Below are 13,161 nucleotides of genomic sequence, written 5' to 3' on the forward strand. Positions count from 1 at the left end.
ATTTTAGTCCTTCTGTTTAAACAGAGTTGTCAAATACCCCAATCAAAGCTTTGTTTTGTCTTTAAAGTGTGTGCGGGGAGTCTTCTGTTCAGTGATGGCTCAGTTCAGCTGTAGCTCTTTTGCTACTCCGCAAGAAGGTTTTTGAGGTTTTGAACATTTTAGAAACTCCACATGAAGACACCTTACTGAGAATTTGCTATTAATACATTCATGACAGCTTGCGTTTAAGGATAGTGCTCCTCTCCACCAAGGCATTTTTTTGATACTTTGCCAAAGAATGGTGGTATGGATTTGTCATAGACCAGCTTGACAGCAAGATTTATTCTCTCTATGTTCCTATTTTAAAACAAGTGTTATAGATGAGAAACACACACACACAAAACCCATTATTTTTCAGGAATGTTTTCATTTTAATTACATATTTCTCTATAAAAATACTGTTTAAATCAGGCTTGAAGGTTTCCTGAGTGGCTTTTTTTATTATTTTTATTTTGCTTTGTTTTGTTGGGTTTGTTTGTTTCCTCCTGAAATGTTGTCCTGTTAGGAATAAAAAGAGGATTCAGTTTTTTCTTTGCAGGAAACTAGAAGCTTCCTCCTTCCAATCAGCCTTACTTTTTTCCTATACTGGGTAGAAGAAATCTACTTTACAGAGATTTCCTAGATAGCACCCTTCGGGGTGTATTTGTAGAGTTTCATAACCCCACCCATTGTATTTTAAATTGATACAACTTGTTTTCACACACAGACACACACACTGGTCCAGTTAAAATGTAAAACCATTTTGATGTATATAAAGTTGTGATGCATCTTAGAGGCTCAGAAAAAACACAAAAATTTTGAAAACATAAAATAGCATTATGGGGAAGCAAACAAAAAAAAAAACCAACATAACTAACTGATGTTTTGATAAACAGGAGCTCTCCCAGAGAGCTCTGCCTCTGGCTGGTTCACAACACAAGACAGAGAACACCAACCCCATGTTTTCCACCAAGGCTGCCTTCCCAGCATGCTGAATGAGGAGTCCCACACTCGAGTGTCACAAGGCTAACCCCCACTTAATTCCTTCACGCTTTAGTCCCAAGCACACCCCCAGCCCACTTCAGGCTCCTCCATCACCCACATGCCCCAGAACAGCCCCATGGAGACGTGAGAGGATATCTCGTAGCCAGCTCCAGCCTTGAATACAACCCAAAACACTTCCCTTGAAAGACCCCTGTTCCCCAAGGAGGGAAAGCAGACAAGCTCTCTTTAAAACACGCAGTTCCTTTTCTCTCCTCTCTTTCCCAAAGGGACATTTGGGGTGCTGCTGCCCCAGGCTAGGGGCTCTCTACCTCTTTCTGCTCTAGCAGCATGGGAAGGAAAGCCAACCATTAGCAGAGGACTATCATATTGTCTTCTGGTCAGATGCTGCGTTGTGCAGCTGCATAACACCAGATGCAGTTGGCACTCAGCCGCACAATTTTGGTCTCTGTTATAATTAATGAATACTCATTAGCATACCAAAGGAATTAAACATTCTCATCCTATTCTCATTACATCATATTAAGACAGAATAGTCTCTTCCTAACACTGTTTGTAAGCCAGACTTCAATTTTTTCACTCAGGTTAAATAGCACCTCGCTCTGTTTTCCCACTGTGGTGAGGCCTCTTTGTGAAGTAATGTGCCACTCATTGTAATTAGCTGAATCTCAGGCTCTCCCTATTTGTTATTGCTAAGCTCTTAGTTTACACGCTGGGTTTTAATGGTTTTTGGTCACGAAATTGTAACCACAGCTTTTCTGAATAGTGATCCTTGTTGGAAAAACAAAACAAAACGAAACAAAAATTAAAATGAAAAAAAAAAAATAAAAAATGGCCACAACCTTGCCTCCATCTCAGAAGGAAGTTCTTGAACCCCAAACTGAAGGATAAATCAAAACTACAAAATTTGATACACTCTGTCTCAGTACTCCTTTTAAGCCTGAAAATTCTGCTAAAATTGATTTTCCACAATGCTTTTGCTTTTGTCTTGCATAATTCTGATTGCACTGCCAAATGATCTTGTTTCTTCAATCGTAGTCCTCAGCTTCTCCGGTATAATGTGTATTTTTCATCAGATGCTCTATAAAACCTCCCAAAATATTTGGTATTTTGCCAGCATTCATTTTCATTTTACTTTTACAAGCAATCCTTATAGAAGCAGATAAGCCCGTGCACAATTTTCATTCCAATTAAAAAATATATCAATCCATTAGCCTAAAAAATGTGTTTAGTATAGCTAAAAAGGAAGAACAGATAACTTGACAATGTAAATAGCTTTAAATGTAACAATTTCTAATGTTTTTCAAAACAAAATATTTCACTGCAACTGCCTATTTCAAGTGCAGAATTATATTTAACAATTCATGTTTTACGACTATCTGAACTGCAGGTTACAAATTAAAATTAAATGCAGGAGTAAAAATCCATAAGAAACTATATAAGTCATCATTATTTTTGTAACTAACTGGATATTCTGGATTTCCAGCTTTAGTTAAAAGTTTGAATCAAGCCTTTGATACATTTGTCTCTAAGGTTACTAGATTTTGTTGTTTTTCTTTTTGTTTGTTTGTTTGTATGCACTGCACTTTATTTCAGAATGAAAGCTCTGAATACAGCAACATATTTCAATAAAATGTCTCTTTACCACACTATTACTTACTTACCTCCCTTCTAATGGTGGCAAAAACCCTCTTAACAATGGATCCTATGCATTATTTCATTTGTCAAATGTATGTACCAGGAAAAGGGTGATAGGTGCCACTGGACGCAAAACAATGCAATTCTTAGTTTGTTTTACTCTTCATTCAGAATATGAGATGATGTGCCCATTTATTAAACCAGCTCTTCTACAGTATTAACAGCTTTTCTTTTCCAATGCATATATTCCCTTTCCTTTATTCAGACTTATGTTAGAGCATTTACAGGTGTTGCCGGAGCTGTAATTTCTGCCAGCTGGTCTATCAGCTGCGGCACCTTTGAGTCAGCCACTGAGTGCCCTTACAAAGCTCCCCTTCCTCACCTTTGACTAGTTGGAGAATAGCAAGAAGATCATAACACTTGTTATTTTAAAAAATATTTTTCTTATCCCTGATGTAACAATTTCATGTCTTTGCCTATCAAATTGCATTCCTGTTACAGTGTTCCTTTACTAGTTTAGAAGACCTTGAATCTAGTGCAAGAATCAAAGCAAGAGGCTTTAGCAGACAGCTCCTCTACAGAAAGCTGCAAAGGCTCTACACTGTGTGTAGGACTGGACTATCCACCTGTAAGAGGTATCTACCTCCTACCTAAGCCCTCTGGACATCAGCTGTCCTTAGGGAAATATTTCCTGAGTATTTTCTTAACAGTTATAATCCCTTTGCTGGTTTTATTGATCAGAAGCCTTTTTATTTATTTTCTGCTCCTTTTTATGTTTCTTATGGTCATGAAATCTTAAATTGGGCTGTTAGCATTTTATGGGATATTTTAATGGGATATTTTAATTAAGAAGACTTGTATGTATCATTTGTGTCCTCGTTAAACCAATCTTGTTGTTGTTAATTCAGATTTATGTAAAGGTAGAACATTACATTTCTAAACTAATTACACAGGCAAGAAGTCTAGTTCCAACTTTAATGGAAACTTTGGACCATATACACTCACATAGTTTAAATTTTCTTAATTCTGTCCAAATAGCTGAGTAACTTAATCTAACAGCACTGTAATTTTCAGGTGTTGGTTTCCTTTTAGAAAACAGGCATTTATTTTACTTACCACTGCAGAATTTTGGAAGTGGGTTTGTAGGAGGCATGTTTTGTTACCTCCTGGTGAGTGAATCACCAACACTTCTCATCAACCTACCTCCAAGAAGCCAGGCTCCTTCTCAACTTTCATGTATGAAATGCGACAGATAGAAGTTTAAATAAATCCTTTCTTTTCTTTTCAAAGATCCAGCCACCTTGGAAGTTGCGACTCTCCTTAGCCATATCCTTGAGCTCCCAATCCTCAGAAGCACTCTTGAAATCGTTCAAAGGAAAAAGAGGAGTGATCTTAATGGTACTGAAGGATGTTTTGCAGATGTACCAGTAATCAATACCGGTGAGGATCGTCCTTCCCCAGAGGCAGCTGACTTGACAGCAGGACTTGAAGTAAATATAAAATGCTAGGATCACCGCACCTTGCCTATGTTATGTGTTTTTAGGCTGTGCAAAAGAAACCTGTGTTCAGTCTCTTTGGGTCAGTCTTCCCTTTGCTTCAGTTTCTTCAGTAACATCTAACAGACCTGCAAGGAGGGATACTAGGTCATACCTTGCATCCTCTGCATTTTATTAAAGGAGTGAACACTCAATGCTCCCAGTTTTCCATGGAGAATCTTTGGCTTCAGATCAAATACAAGCTCGTCTGTCTTAAAAGGCACCTTTTCTCAATTAAACGAATCTAACTGACTACACACTCAAAATAAGTGCCAAAGCTGAGAGAACAGAGGTAATCACCTTCATTTTCAGACATGGGTAGATCTACATATGACAAAAACATAGGAACAACAAGCAGTTGGTTACAGAAAATCATAGTAAATGTTGATCAAATTAAGTCATTAATATTTCTGTCTTTGCTGCAAAAGGATTAAAACACTGAATTTAAAAATAATCAGCCTTTTTATATACTCAACAATCTGGAAAATATATTCCAATTGACATACACTTTCTCCTGATCCTGTAATATAACTGAAGTTTCAATATGACCTACAGCTTTCACAGATTTTGCAAGTCCTTACAGCAGAAAAAGGATAGAGGAAATCAAGAAGGTAAAGATAAGCTCTAATAAGCAGTAAATGGATATGTTGATTCCCTAGGTTTCCATAGATTAGTAGGTCTAGTGTAGTAAGTGTCACATTGTAAGGACAGCTGAATCAGACAGTAGTTTTTCAGACATAAAATATCATCACAGTGCTTAACAATAGGTAAGCTACAGAAAAATCTATGATTTTCATGCCATTTCTGTGCAATGTGTACTAATTCCTGCTCAATACTATAGGTCACTTAGACTAATTAATGAGTGACTGCCATTTGCTGTGTATGTAGAGTCTGACAGTTAACATATTTAGTTGTGCTGGAAGTGGAAGAAACATTTGAACTGGTTAGCAAGAGTAAAGATAGCTCTGGACCTCACCTTGTACCAAATCCTTTAGTCTAGCTAGAATCAGAGGCTGATTCTGCAAATACTTTTTGCAATATCTAAATTTAACTCATACTTAAAAATTTCATAACAACCAATTAATCTAGGTCTGATGCTTGCCTTTTTATACACATTTATATAAAAATAACTGTATTTGTAGGACAGCATGAGAAATATTAAATATATTAAAAGCAGACCACATTTCCACACAGATAACCCACATTTCAGATAACACATACTTTTTAAACATACCAGTCCTGGCAAAAACATTTCTACAGAAGTCATGTCCTCATGCCACCTTCATATTCAGGTAAATTGATCAAAATGGGAGGTGAGATGCTGGTGTAGAAAGAGTAAGGAATGGAAGCCTGAAACAGAGCAGTGTGGGGAAAAAGGAGATAGGGTGTGGGTTCAGAGATAAGGGATATACTGCCAAAGGCATGGATCCAAGATAAAATATTTCCTGAGCACATGCATAACCCTATTGCTGAGACACAAGCCTTGCTTGTTTGCTTTTGCAGATAACTAAAGGAGATATATGTGAAATGCGGTAAATCTGAACACACTGGCTGTCTCACAGAGAAACAGCCAGTGCGTGTTGATAAGAATTAACCTCCTCACGTAGCCTGGCTGTACACTCAACACGTGCATACCCAATGTGGCTTGTGCGCACTTGCCTGAAACTTTTTTTTTAACGGTCTTATCATAGTACTCAAAATATGTGCTATAAATACCACAGAGTAAGGTCATATTTTGTGGTGACACTGGGACAAGATTTCTTTGCACATTAAAATTGTATTAAACTAAATGAAAAATAGTTAAAAATGCTAATAAAACAAGATAAATACTAAACATTAAAAGAAAGAGACTTTTCAGGGGTCCATAAAGCCATATCTTTCAGTCAAATTACTTGCATCATAATAAATGCTAACAGTTAAAGAAAATATTCTGGAAGAAAATAAATAAAAAGCTTCAGGTGATTTTTCATTATGTTAAAAACAATTTCCGTTCTTCATAAAATATGTAGAACTTTGCATCTTAAATACTGTAAATTACCTTCCAAAAAATACTTGTTTTTAATCTTGAAAGAAATGAACTCTTAATTGGGTAGGAAAGTACTTGGAGTATATCCAGAAAGAAGAAATTACAGCTATTCTCATGTAAGCTGCACAGCATCTGTCAGGAGTTTTCACATACCTTCAGGAAGATACCTCAAATTAAGTCAACATTGCACTTGATTTCAGTGATCAGAGTTAATATTCTGCAAACCCAAACTGGCTGCCTTGTTTAGTTCATAGTTTCAATTTCTATTGCTGTAATTCATCTTGGCAAATAAACGCATGTATGAGGGGCTCACCCTCTGAATAAATAATAAAATTTCACTTGTCAGGATCTTCCTTTGCCTTGAATGAAAAACATATCACCTCTTTGAGATGCTGTTGAATCTAAATCCTGTTACAACAGACTTAATAAGCAGCCCTAGAATAAAAACTAATGGAGAGTTTCAACTACGTGGCCACCTTGAGGAACTTTAGAATTAAATTGGAGACCAGATGGAAGAAAAAGGAACATGCACTATACAAAATAATTCTTCATTTGAAGAGTAAAGTATTACTCAATGGCATTATACATTGTTAATAAATTTTCTTTATCTGAAACTATAATTTAATATTTATGTATCTAATTTACATGTGAGAAAGTAGCATATTCTAAAATTAGAGCGTAACCAGCAAACTATTAACTACTATAAACAATACCAAAACACAACTCAAACAGATTTTAAGGAAACAATAGATACATTTTTGGACTGGGGAAAGATTTCAATTGCAGATATTGTTTTAAATACAGCTGTTAATTATATCTGAAAAAAATTCTTCAAGCTCAGAAAGACTTTCTGCTAAGGGAGTCTTGGGTATATACATAAAGACCAAGAGTACACTACCAAAAAGTCCCTTATTGGTTACTAGTAGGTACGGTAATAATAGTAAATGCTGAAATTGGGGGGAAAAATCATTTTCAGTATCAATGTTATATGATGCACTAGACAATATATCCCCTTTGAGCAGAAACTAGAGAAAATATCGTGCCCTTTATTATCTCTGTGGTTTCTTATGTGTAATAGACAGCGGAAGAATTGCACTTATTGTAACATTACAGTAAAGTGTTAGATTGCAGCTCACCTTTTAAAATATTAGTGGCCATAATACTTATGATAGGTTGTGCATTATGCAAAGATGAATAAAGATGTGCATTTAAATTAAAAAACGAGCAACCACTTACAGAACCAACAGTGAGGCTTAACATAACAAACATGCACTAACCCTACACTTATGCAAAACTAAGTTCTTCCAGGAAACTGTAACCAACTGTTGACCTTCCACAAAGGCAAAGGTTTTGTCCCTTGGTAATATGTCTGGACTTTGTAGTCGAATTCCAGTTTATTAGCTCATTGTCTGTAAATGTGCTGTTCCACTGTGATATCCTTTAGCTGCCCTTGAGCTTCTGCAGAATCTGCAATCTCACAGTCACTTTTATTTAAGGTTTTATTGAGCCGCAAAGTAAGTCCCCTTCAGTACTACACAAATAGGCTTCCTTATTCATCCTCTTCAGGTTCCTGTGGTAAAATTGGTGTCTCCTCCTTTAAACAAGCACTAAAAAACCCAAGGATTGTGCTGTAAAGGTGATATTTGCTTTTCTCAGAAGCAATGTTATGACCTTCATCTGGGTAGATCTAGCAGAGGAAAAAGGGAAAGAGTAAATAGTTTTTCAAAGGCTTTTCAAATATTTAGGGCTCTAATTTTCCTTCTCTGATCTTCCAAATGTTTTAGATGACAACAGGACGATAACATTAGTTTTATAGTATCAAGGAAAGGTAATAAAACTCAAAGCAAAATCTGTTCTCTCTTGAAATTTGGAACTTAGATAAAACAACCACTGCAGTGGGCTCTGCAGAAGTGAAAAATTGTATACGCTCAGTCACCGTGCTTACAACAGTTTACTTAGCTGGCACTTACAGTGGTGTCTAGGCACTCGAATCCCATCAATTTCAATGAGGATTAATTACCTCATGCTTTTCTCTTAATATCCCAGATTCTAAGTGTTCAGTAAAAAAACTTTTTATTCATATTTTTAACTGCCTTCCCATTTTACCTAAAGCCTACCATATATCCCTCCTAGGTGGATATAGGCAGTTTTATCTCAAGTCAGATGCCACTGGAAATTTCTCCCAAGGGAGGCTGAACAGGATTTTGCAGGCTGAATGAAGAAATACAGGCCATGGAGGTTAGGACAAGACCTCTGGTGGTCTGAGGCAAAAAGATTCACCATGCGTTCACCTTAAACTGTGCTAATCACCAGGTGATATAACCATGGCCCTGCCTGAGCAGGGGGTTGGACCAGGTGACCTCCAGAGGTGGCTTCCGACCTCAGCCATCCTGGGACACTATGATTCTGTCCTGTGCAAGTCCGCATGCCTGCAGCATGCCCTGTCCTGCTGGCCCCAGCCTGTCCCTCCCAGCACCCTCACCCTCCATATGGCCATGGAGAGGGGAGCAGAGCTCCAGTAATTTAGCTGCCATTTAATAGACTCAGGTGTTGAGAGGGAGAGGAAATTACTTCCATGTGACCTGAGAGGTTTTTTGGTAAAAAGGGAGCAAAGTAGTGGCATCTGCATATTACAAAGGGTGCATAGGGACTGTAAAGGTGTTGTAGGATAACCAGATGGAGAAAAGGGAGGAGAAAGAGCCCAGAAGAACACAAAGAATATATGGTCCTTAATGTCCATACTAGCAGTAAGGAAACAGTGTTCTAGCTTCAAATTGTGGTAATACCAGTGTGCTGTGGTAGGGAGCGTCCTTCTCAAGGGAAGAAACAGCAATATGGGGTTAACTGTTGAGCCATGTTTATAGGGCATGCCATAGCTGCACATACCTGCATAGTGTAATTAACTCCAGCTTTTATTAGATGTTTAATTAGTTCTGCTGAATGCTGGAAGTGGACTTTAGCTGCAATACAATGACATTTGGACATTATTAGAAAAAAGCAGAGCTAATATGAAATGTTTACCTGTTAAACAGCTTTGACTGAAAACATTTCCAGTGTCTGTAATGATCAGATTTAAGCTGACTACCTCTGTGGTCAGACATGCAGAGCCCAACCAGCAGAAGGGACACAGCACGTAACAGAGGAGGTTCTAGAGAGGGAGCTGAAAGCCCAGGGGAAGCTGTGCCTTCCAGGCACTCCGCAAGGACTCCTCTGTCTACCCTTGATTTACACACACTGTGATAGATTAGAGGTGTGTAAAACCATTCTGTTTGAACATCATGACAGTTTATAATTGCGTTAAGGGAAAGCACATCGGATTTTCTACTGCTTGCACAGGGTTATTACAGCCCATACTTCTTCAGGTAATGGACTTTCTGCAACATATCAGTAACTTAATCTTTGTGTGGTAAAAACAGGCAACTTTATTACCATGTCCTACCCCTGCAGAGCTAAGGCTGCAAGTGGGCTAGGCAGTGTCACTGGATGTGATATTAAGCAAGGGCAGCAGGCAATCAGAGTCATAGTCTCAAACACACTGCATTGCCTAGACAGCTATCAGAATCCCAATTCCCTCTAGCGCTGAGTTCAGAGGGGTAGAAATTGCTGCTGCCATTTACAATCAGCAAAGCCCCAGACCCTCACGCCTGCTCGGTCACCCAGTACATTGCCTCTGTCCTCCTCCCCAGCTCCAGGAAGAAACACCGGATGGGGCTTGCACTGCACAGCCCTCATCAGCATGAGGCTTATTCTCTAGTCCTACATCAGTTAGGAAAATTCAGAAAAATATACTGCAGGTAAATTTAAATTCATAATTACAAAGTCTCTCTTGATTGACACATCTTGTAATTACATTAAAAGTGCTAGAACTTACCCTGTTTTCTTTTTTTTTTTCTGTCTTAAGCTACCATTAAAACTAATGGTGCTATTAAAAGGTTCCCTATGGCTTCAGCTTCAGATGCTTTGGCACTACCTAGTAATTAATTAGCTGAAAAGTTTAACTTCCCATTTGGTACTGTACTTCTCCAAATGTACTGACAATTCTTTCCTCAGTTGCAGAATCTCTATGAATTTAAAATACCATTAAAAATGTATGGTTTTCTATTAATAATTCATATAATACTTTTCAGTAGCTAGATGGTCGTCCACAAGATTTAAACAAATTAGAACATATAGCACCTAAAAGGTACAAATATTCAGCAAAGAAAAGCATCATCAGATTAGAGTTGGAAATGACAATTAAAACAGAATACCAAAACTCATATCAGAGGCATAATACAACTAAAATGGCCTTGCTAAGTGTGTGCCTAATCTGTCTTTGGATGTCTGCTAAAACCTCTGACCTCAAATGTAATTGCATCTGTAATACTTACTATCAGCAGTCCCATGAACTATTAGTAAATTTGCTTCTTTTAAACCATGAAGATTGTGTAATACACTGGATGCCTAGTAAACAAACACACACAAAGGTGTAGGTGTGAGTGAACCGCATTTTGGAAGTAAAACTAACATTTTAATTCACTTGTTTATGCTGACTCACCTGATAGGTATTTTCTTCTTTTGATGGAATACCTAGGTATCTTTCTGAAAATGCTGATGCTGTATAAGTAAAAACAAAACAAAACAAAAAAAACAAACAAAAAAACATCATTTCAACAAAATTTGGTCTATTTTAAAACTCCTCAGTTCTGACTTACAGTCAGGACAAGTTAATTAAGGCATTACCTAGAAAACAAGGCATTCATTTAAAAAACAGAATACATTTAGAAAAAGGGGCTAACAGAGCATTACAGGAATCTGGTCTGATCTCCCATGCATGACAGTCTGCAACCCAGCATATGCCCAATACTTCACATATAGAACCAAATGTCCTGTGATAGAATAACAATGTGATTGATATGCTGAGGAATTTTACCGCTGTTTAAAAGTTCCATTCTTATTAAAAATTTTGATTAAGGCTGATATATTGGGTTCTAAGAAAATGGAGTGCCTGACTGAATTTCGGTGGAAATGGGAAATAGAATTATTTTGACAAAAATCTGTATTGTTACCAATAATATATCTGTTGCATGTTTTGGTAAACTGTCCCAGTGTTAGCTGCCCTTCATTTAAAGTAGAGAATGAGGTCGCGAATTTAGACCTAGCCGATATTGCTACATTATCTGCAATTAGTTAAGACGAATAAAAGAGATTCTGAAGAGACTAGCAGACAGGAGAGGGGCAGGGAATACTCACCATACAACTTCATGTCGGTAATAGGTGCCACCACAGCTCCACATTTGAAGAGCCGTTCACTGGATTTTAGGATCATCGATGTAATGTAGCCACCATATCCCTAACGAAGGAAATGATATTGCAATTTCTGTTTATTTCTTTTTAGCAATAATAAAGTTAAAGGGCATTGCTCTAATTTGATGGTATCGTTCTGCAGTATGCATTTATATCTGCAAGAATTGCTTTTAATGGAAATGCAAACATACAGTTAAGAGTGAATAGAGATCTTATTTGGCCTGGTCATGACCTTTAAACTAAGCAATTTAATAACACTAAGTATATTTCAGTTTAATTTCCACAGCTCCATCATGCCAGACTAGCCTATGGTTAGCAAAATATATGAAAATCATAGAGAAAACAACAACCAACCTACCAAAAAAAAAAAAAAGTATTCACTTTTAATATATTTAATGTAGACATTTGCAAATTACTGGGAAACGCTGAGCATTTTGCTGACAGGAAAGAGTATGGGAACGGGGAAAAATGTCGAACTGACTTCAGCATGTCCTACTCCTGGCACTTGGACCTTCACAGATTAAATCCTATCGCTATTAATGAAGTTTCTTCTGCAGCATTGTCAAACATCCCACAGAGGGGTAAAAGTCCTGAAGTGCTTTCCAGAAATAAAATCCATATGTAGCCACATTGCTCAATATTATGTTAATCTCTGTGATGTGATTTCTGGCCACAAGAGCACCCAGTCAGCTGCTTTGTTACAAAGCAGGGAGTGTGGACAGAATGAAGAAGCTGGGAGACATGGGGCAGAGCAGGGGGAGCTCTCTCCTCGCCTTACCACATTTTTCTGTCCTTATGCACATCCCTTCAGCATCTCCCTTGCAACACCTACAACATACCTCCTTGGGAAGAGTTGTGAGACAAAAGAGAGTCATGAAAGCTTCTCTTCATATGAAAGCTTTAATTTTAGTCCACAGATTTCTTTGAAATGACATTGGCAATCCGCATCTGTTCCCCATGGTCATTTTGGACCCACAGTAAATGAAATTTTAAGTTGTGGAGTCTGGGATCAATGATTTTCTCATATATTATGGGCTGTTCAAATTTCTCCATTTGCCACCTTTGTTTTCCCTTCATCACTGCTGGAAGAGTGATTTTTACAGTTCTTTTCATTGTTGTTTTTCAGAAAGAAGAAATCATCCCATGACAGGGAAAAGAAAAGTGTAAAACACCAGACAACCCCAAAAGAGAATATAGTGTGTCAAATGCTCACACAGGTTTCTTGTGGATATTTTTTGAACCCAGCCTGCTCCTGTCTTCACATCTAAATATTTAATCAATAGCTGATTTCTCTGGAAGAACTGGAATATCTGGAAATCCTTTTACCTTTGTTAAGAAAAATAGGCCAACGGGAGTGTTCTTTGCGATCAACGCGTAGTAAACGTGAATGGATGCACTAAAGGAAATGTAGTATAAGAACTTGATTTTCATGGGAGCATGAGGAACTGAGTTATCCCTATTCCCACAGAAATTCCAGCCAAGGAGACCAAGAGTAGCCCAGCATTGTCCATGTACAGGAGTAGACTTAAGTCAAGAAAGAATTTTTGAGTGGGCAGCAACAACTTTCATAATTCACAGAGTTTAAGAGAACAGCAACTTTCCTCTACCTCTGGGTTCGCTATTTTTGCTGTTGTTTAATATTCTGTTTGTGTCTTT

General features: G+C 37.6%; 1 protein-coding gene across 5 annotated transcripts in view; it reads right to left on the bottom strand.

Moving 5' to 3' along the window:
- Window positions 1-386: 386 nt before the first annotated feature.
- DPP10 (dipeptidyl peptidase like 10) overlaps window positions 387-13,161 on the bottom strand; it is a 492,868-nt gene continuing 480,093 nt past the window's right edge. For all 5 annotated transcript variants that reach the window (XM_048079610.2, XM_048079611.2, XM_048079609.2 and 2 more), the window contains exons 22-26: window positions 11,452-11,551; window positions 10,757-10,815; window positions 10,590-10,662; window positions 9,106-9,179; window positions 387-7,906 (exon numbers count right to left, since the gene is read on the bottom strand). In XM_048079610.2, the coding sequence (XP_047935567.1) occupies window positions 7,769-7,906; window positions 9,106-9,179; window positions 10,590-10,662; window positions 10,757-10,815; window positions 11,452-11,551 (444 nt within the window). In that variant the 3' untranslated portion in view covers window positions 387-7,768. The remainder of the gene's footprint in view (window positions 7,907-9,105; window positions 9,180-10,589; window positions 10,663-10,756; window positions 10,816-11,451; window positions 11,552-13,161) is intronic.

The sequence above is a fragment of the Anser cygnoides genome, chromosome 6, assembly GCF_040182565.1.
Source record: "Anser cygnoides isolate HZ-2024a breed goose chromosome 6, Taihu_goose_T2T_genome, whole genome shotgun sequence".
Classification (NCBI taxonomy): Eukaryota; Metazoa; Chordata; class Aves; order Anseriformes; family Anatidae; genus Anser; species Anser cygnoides.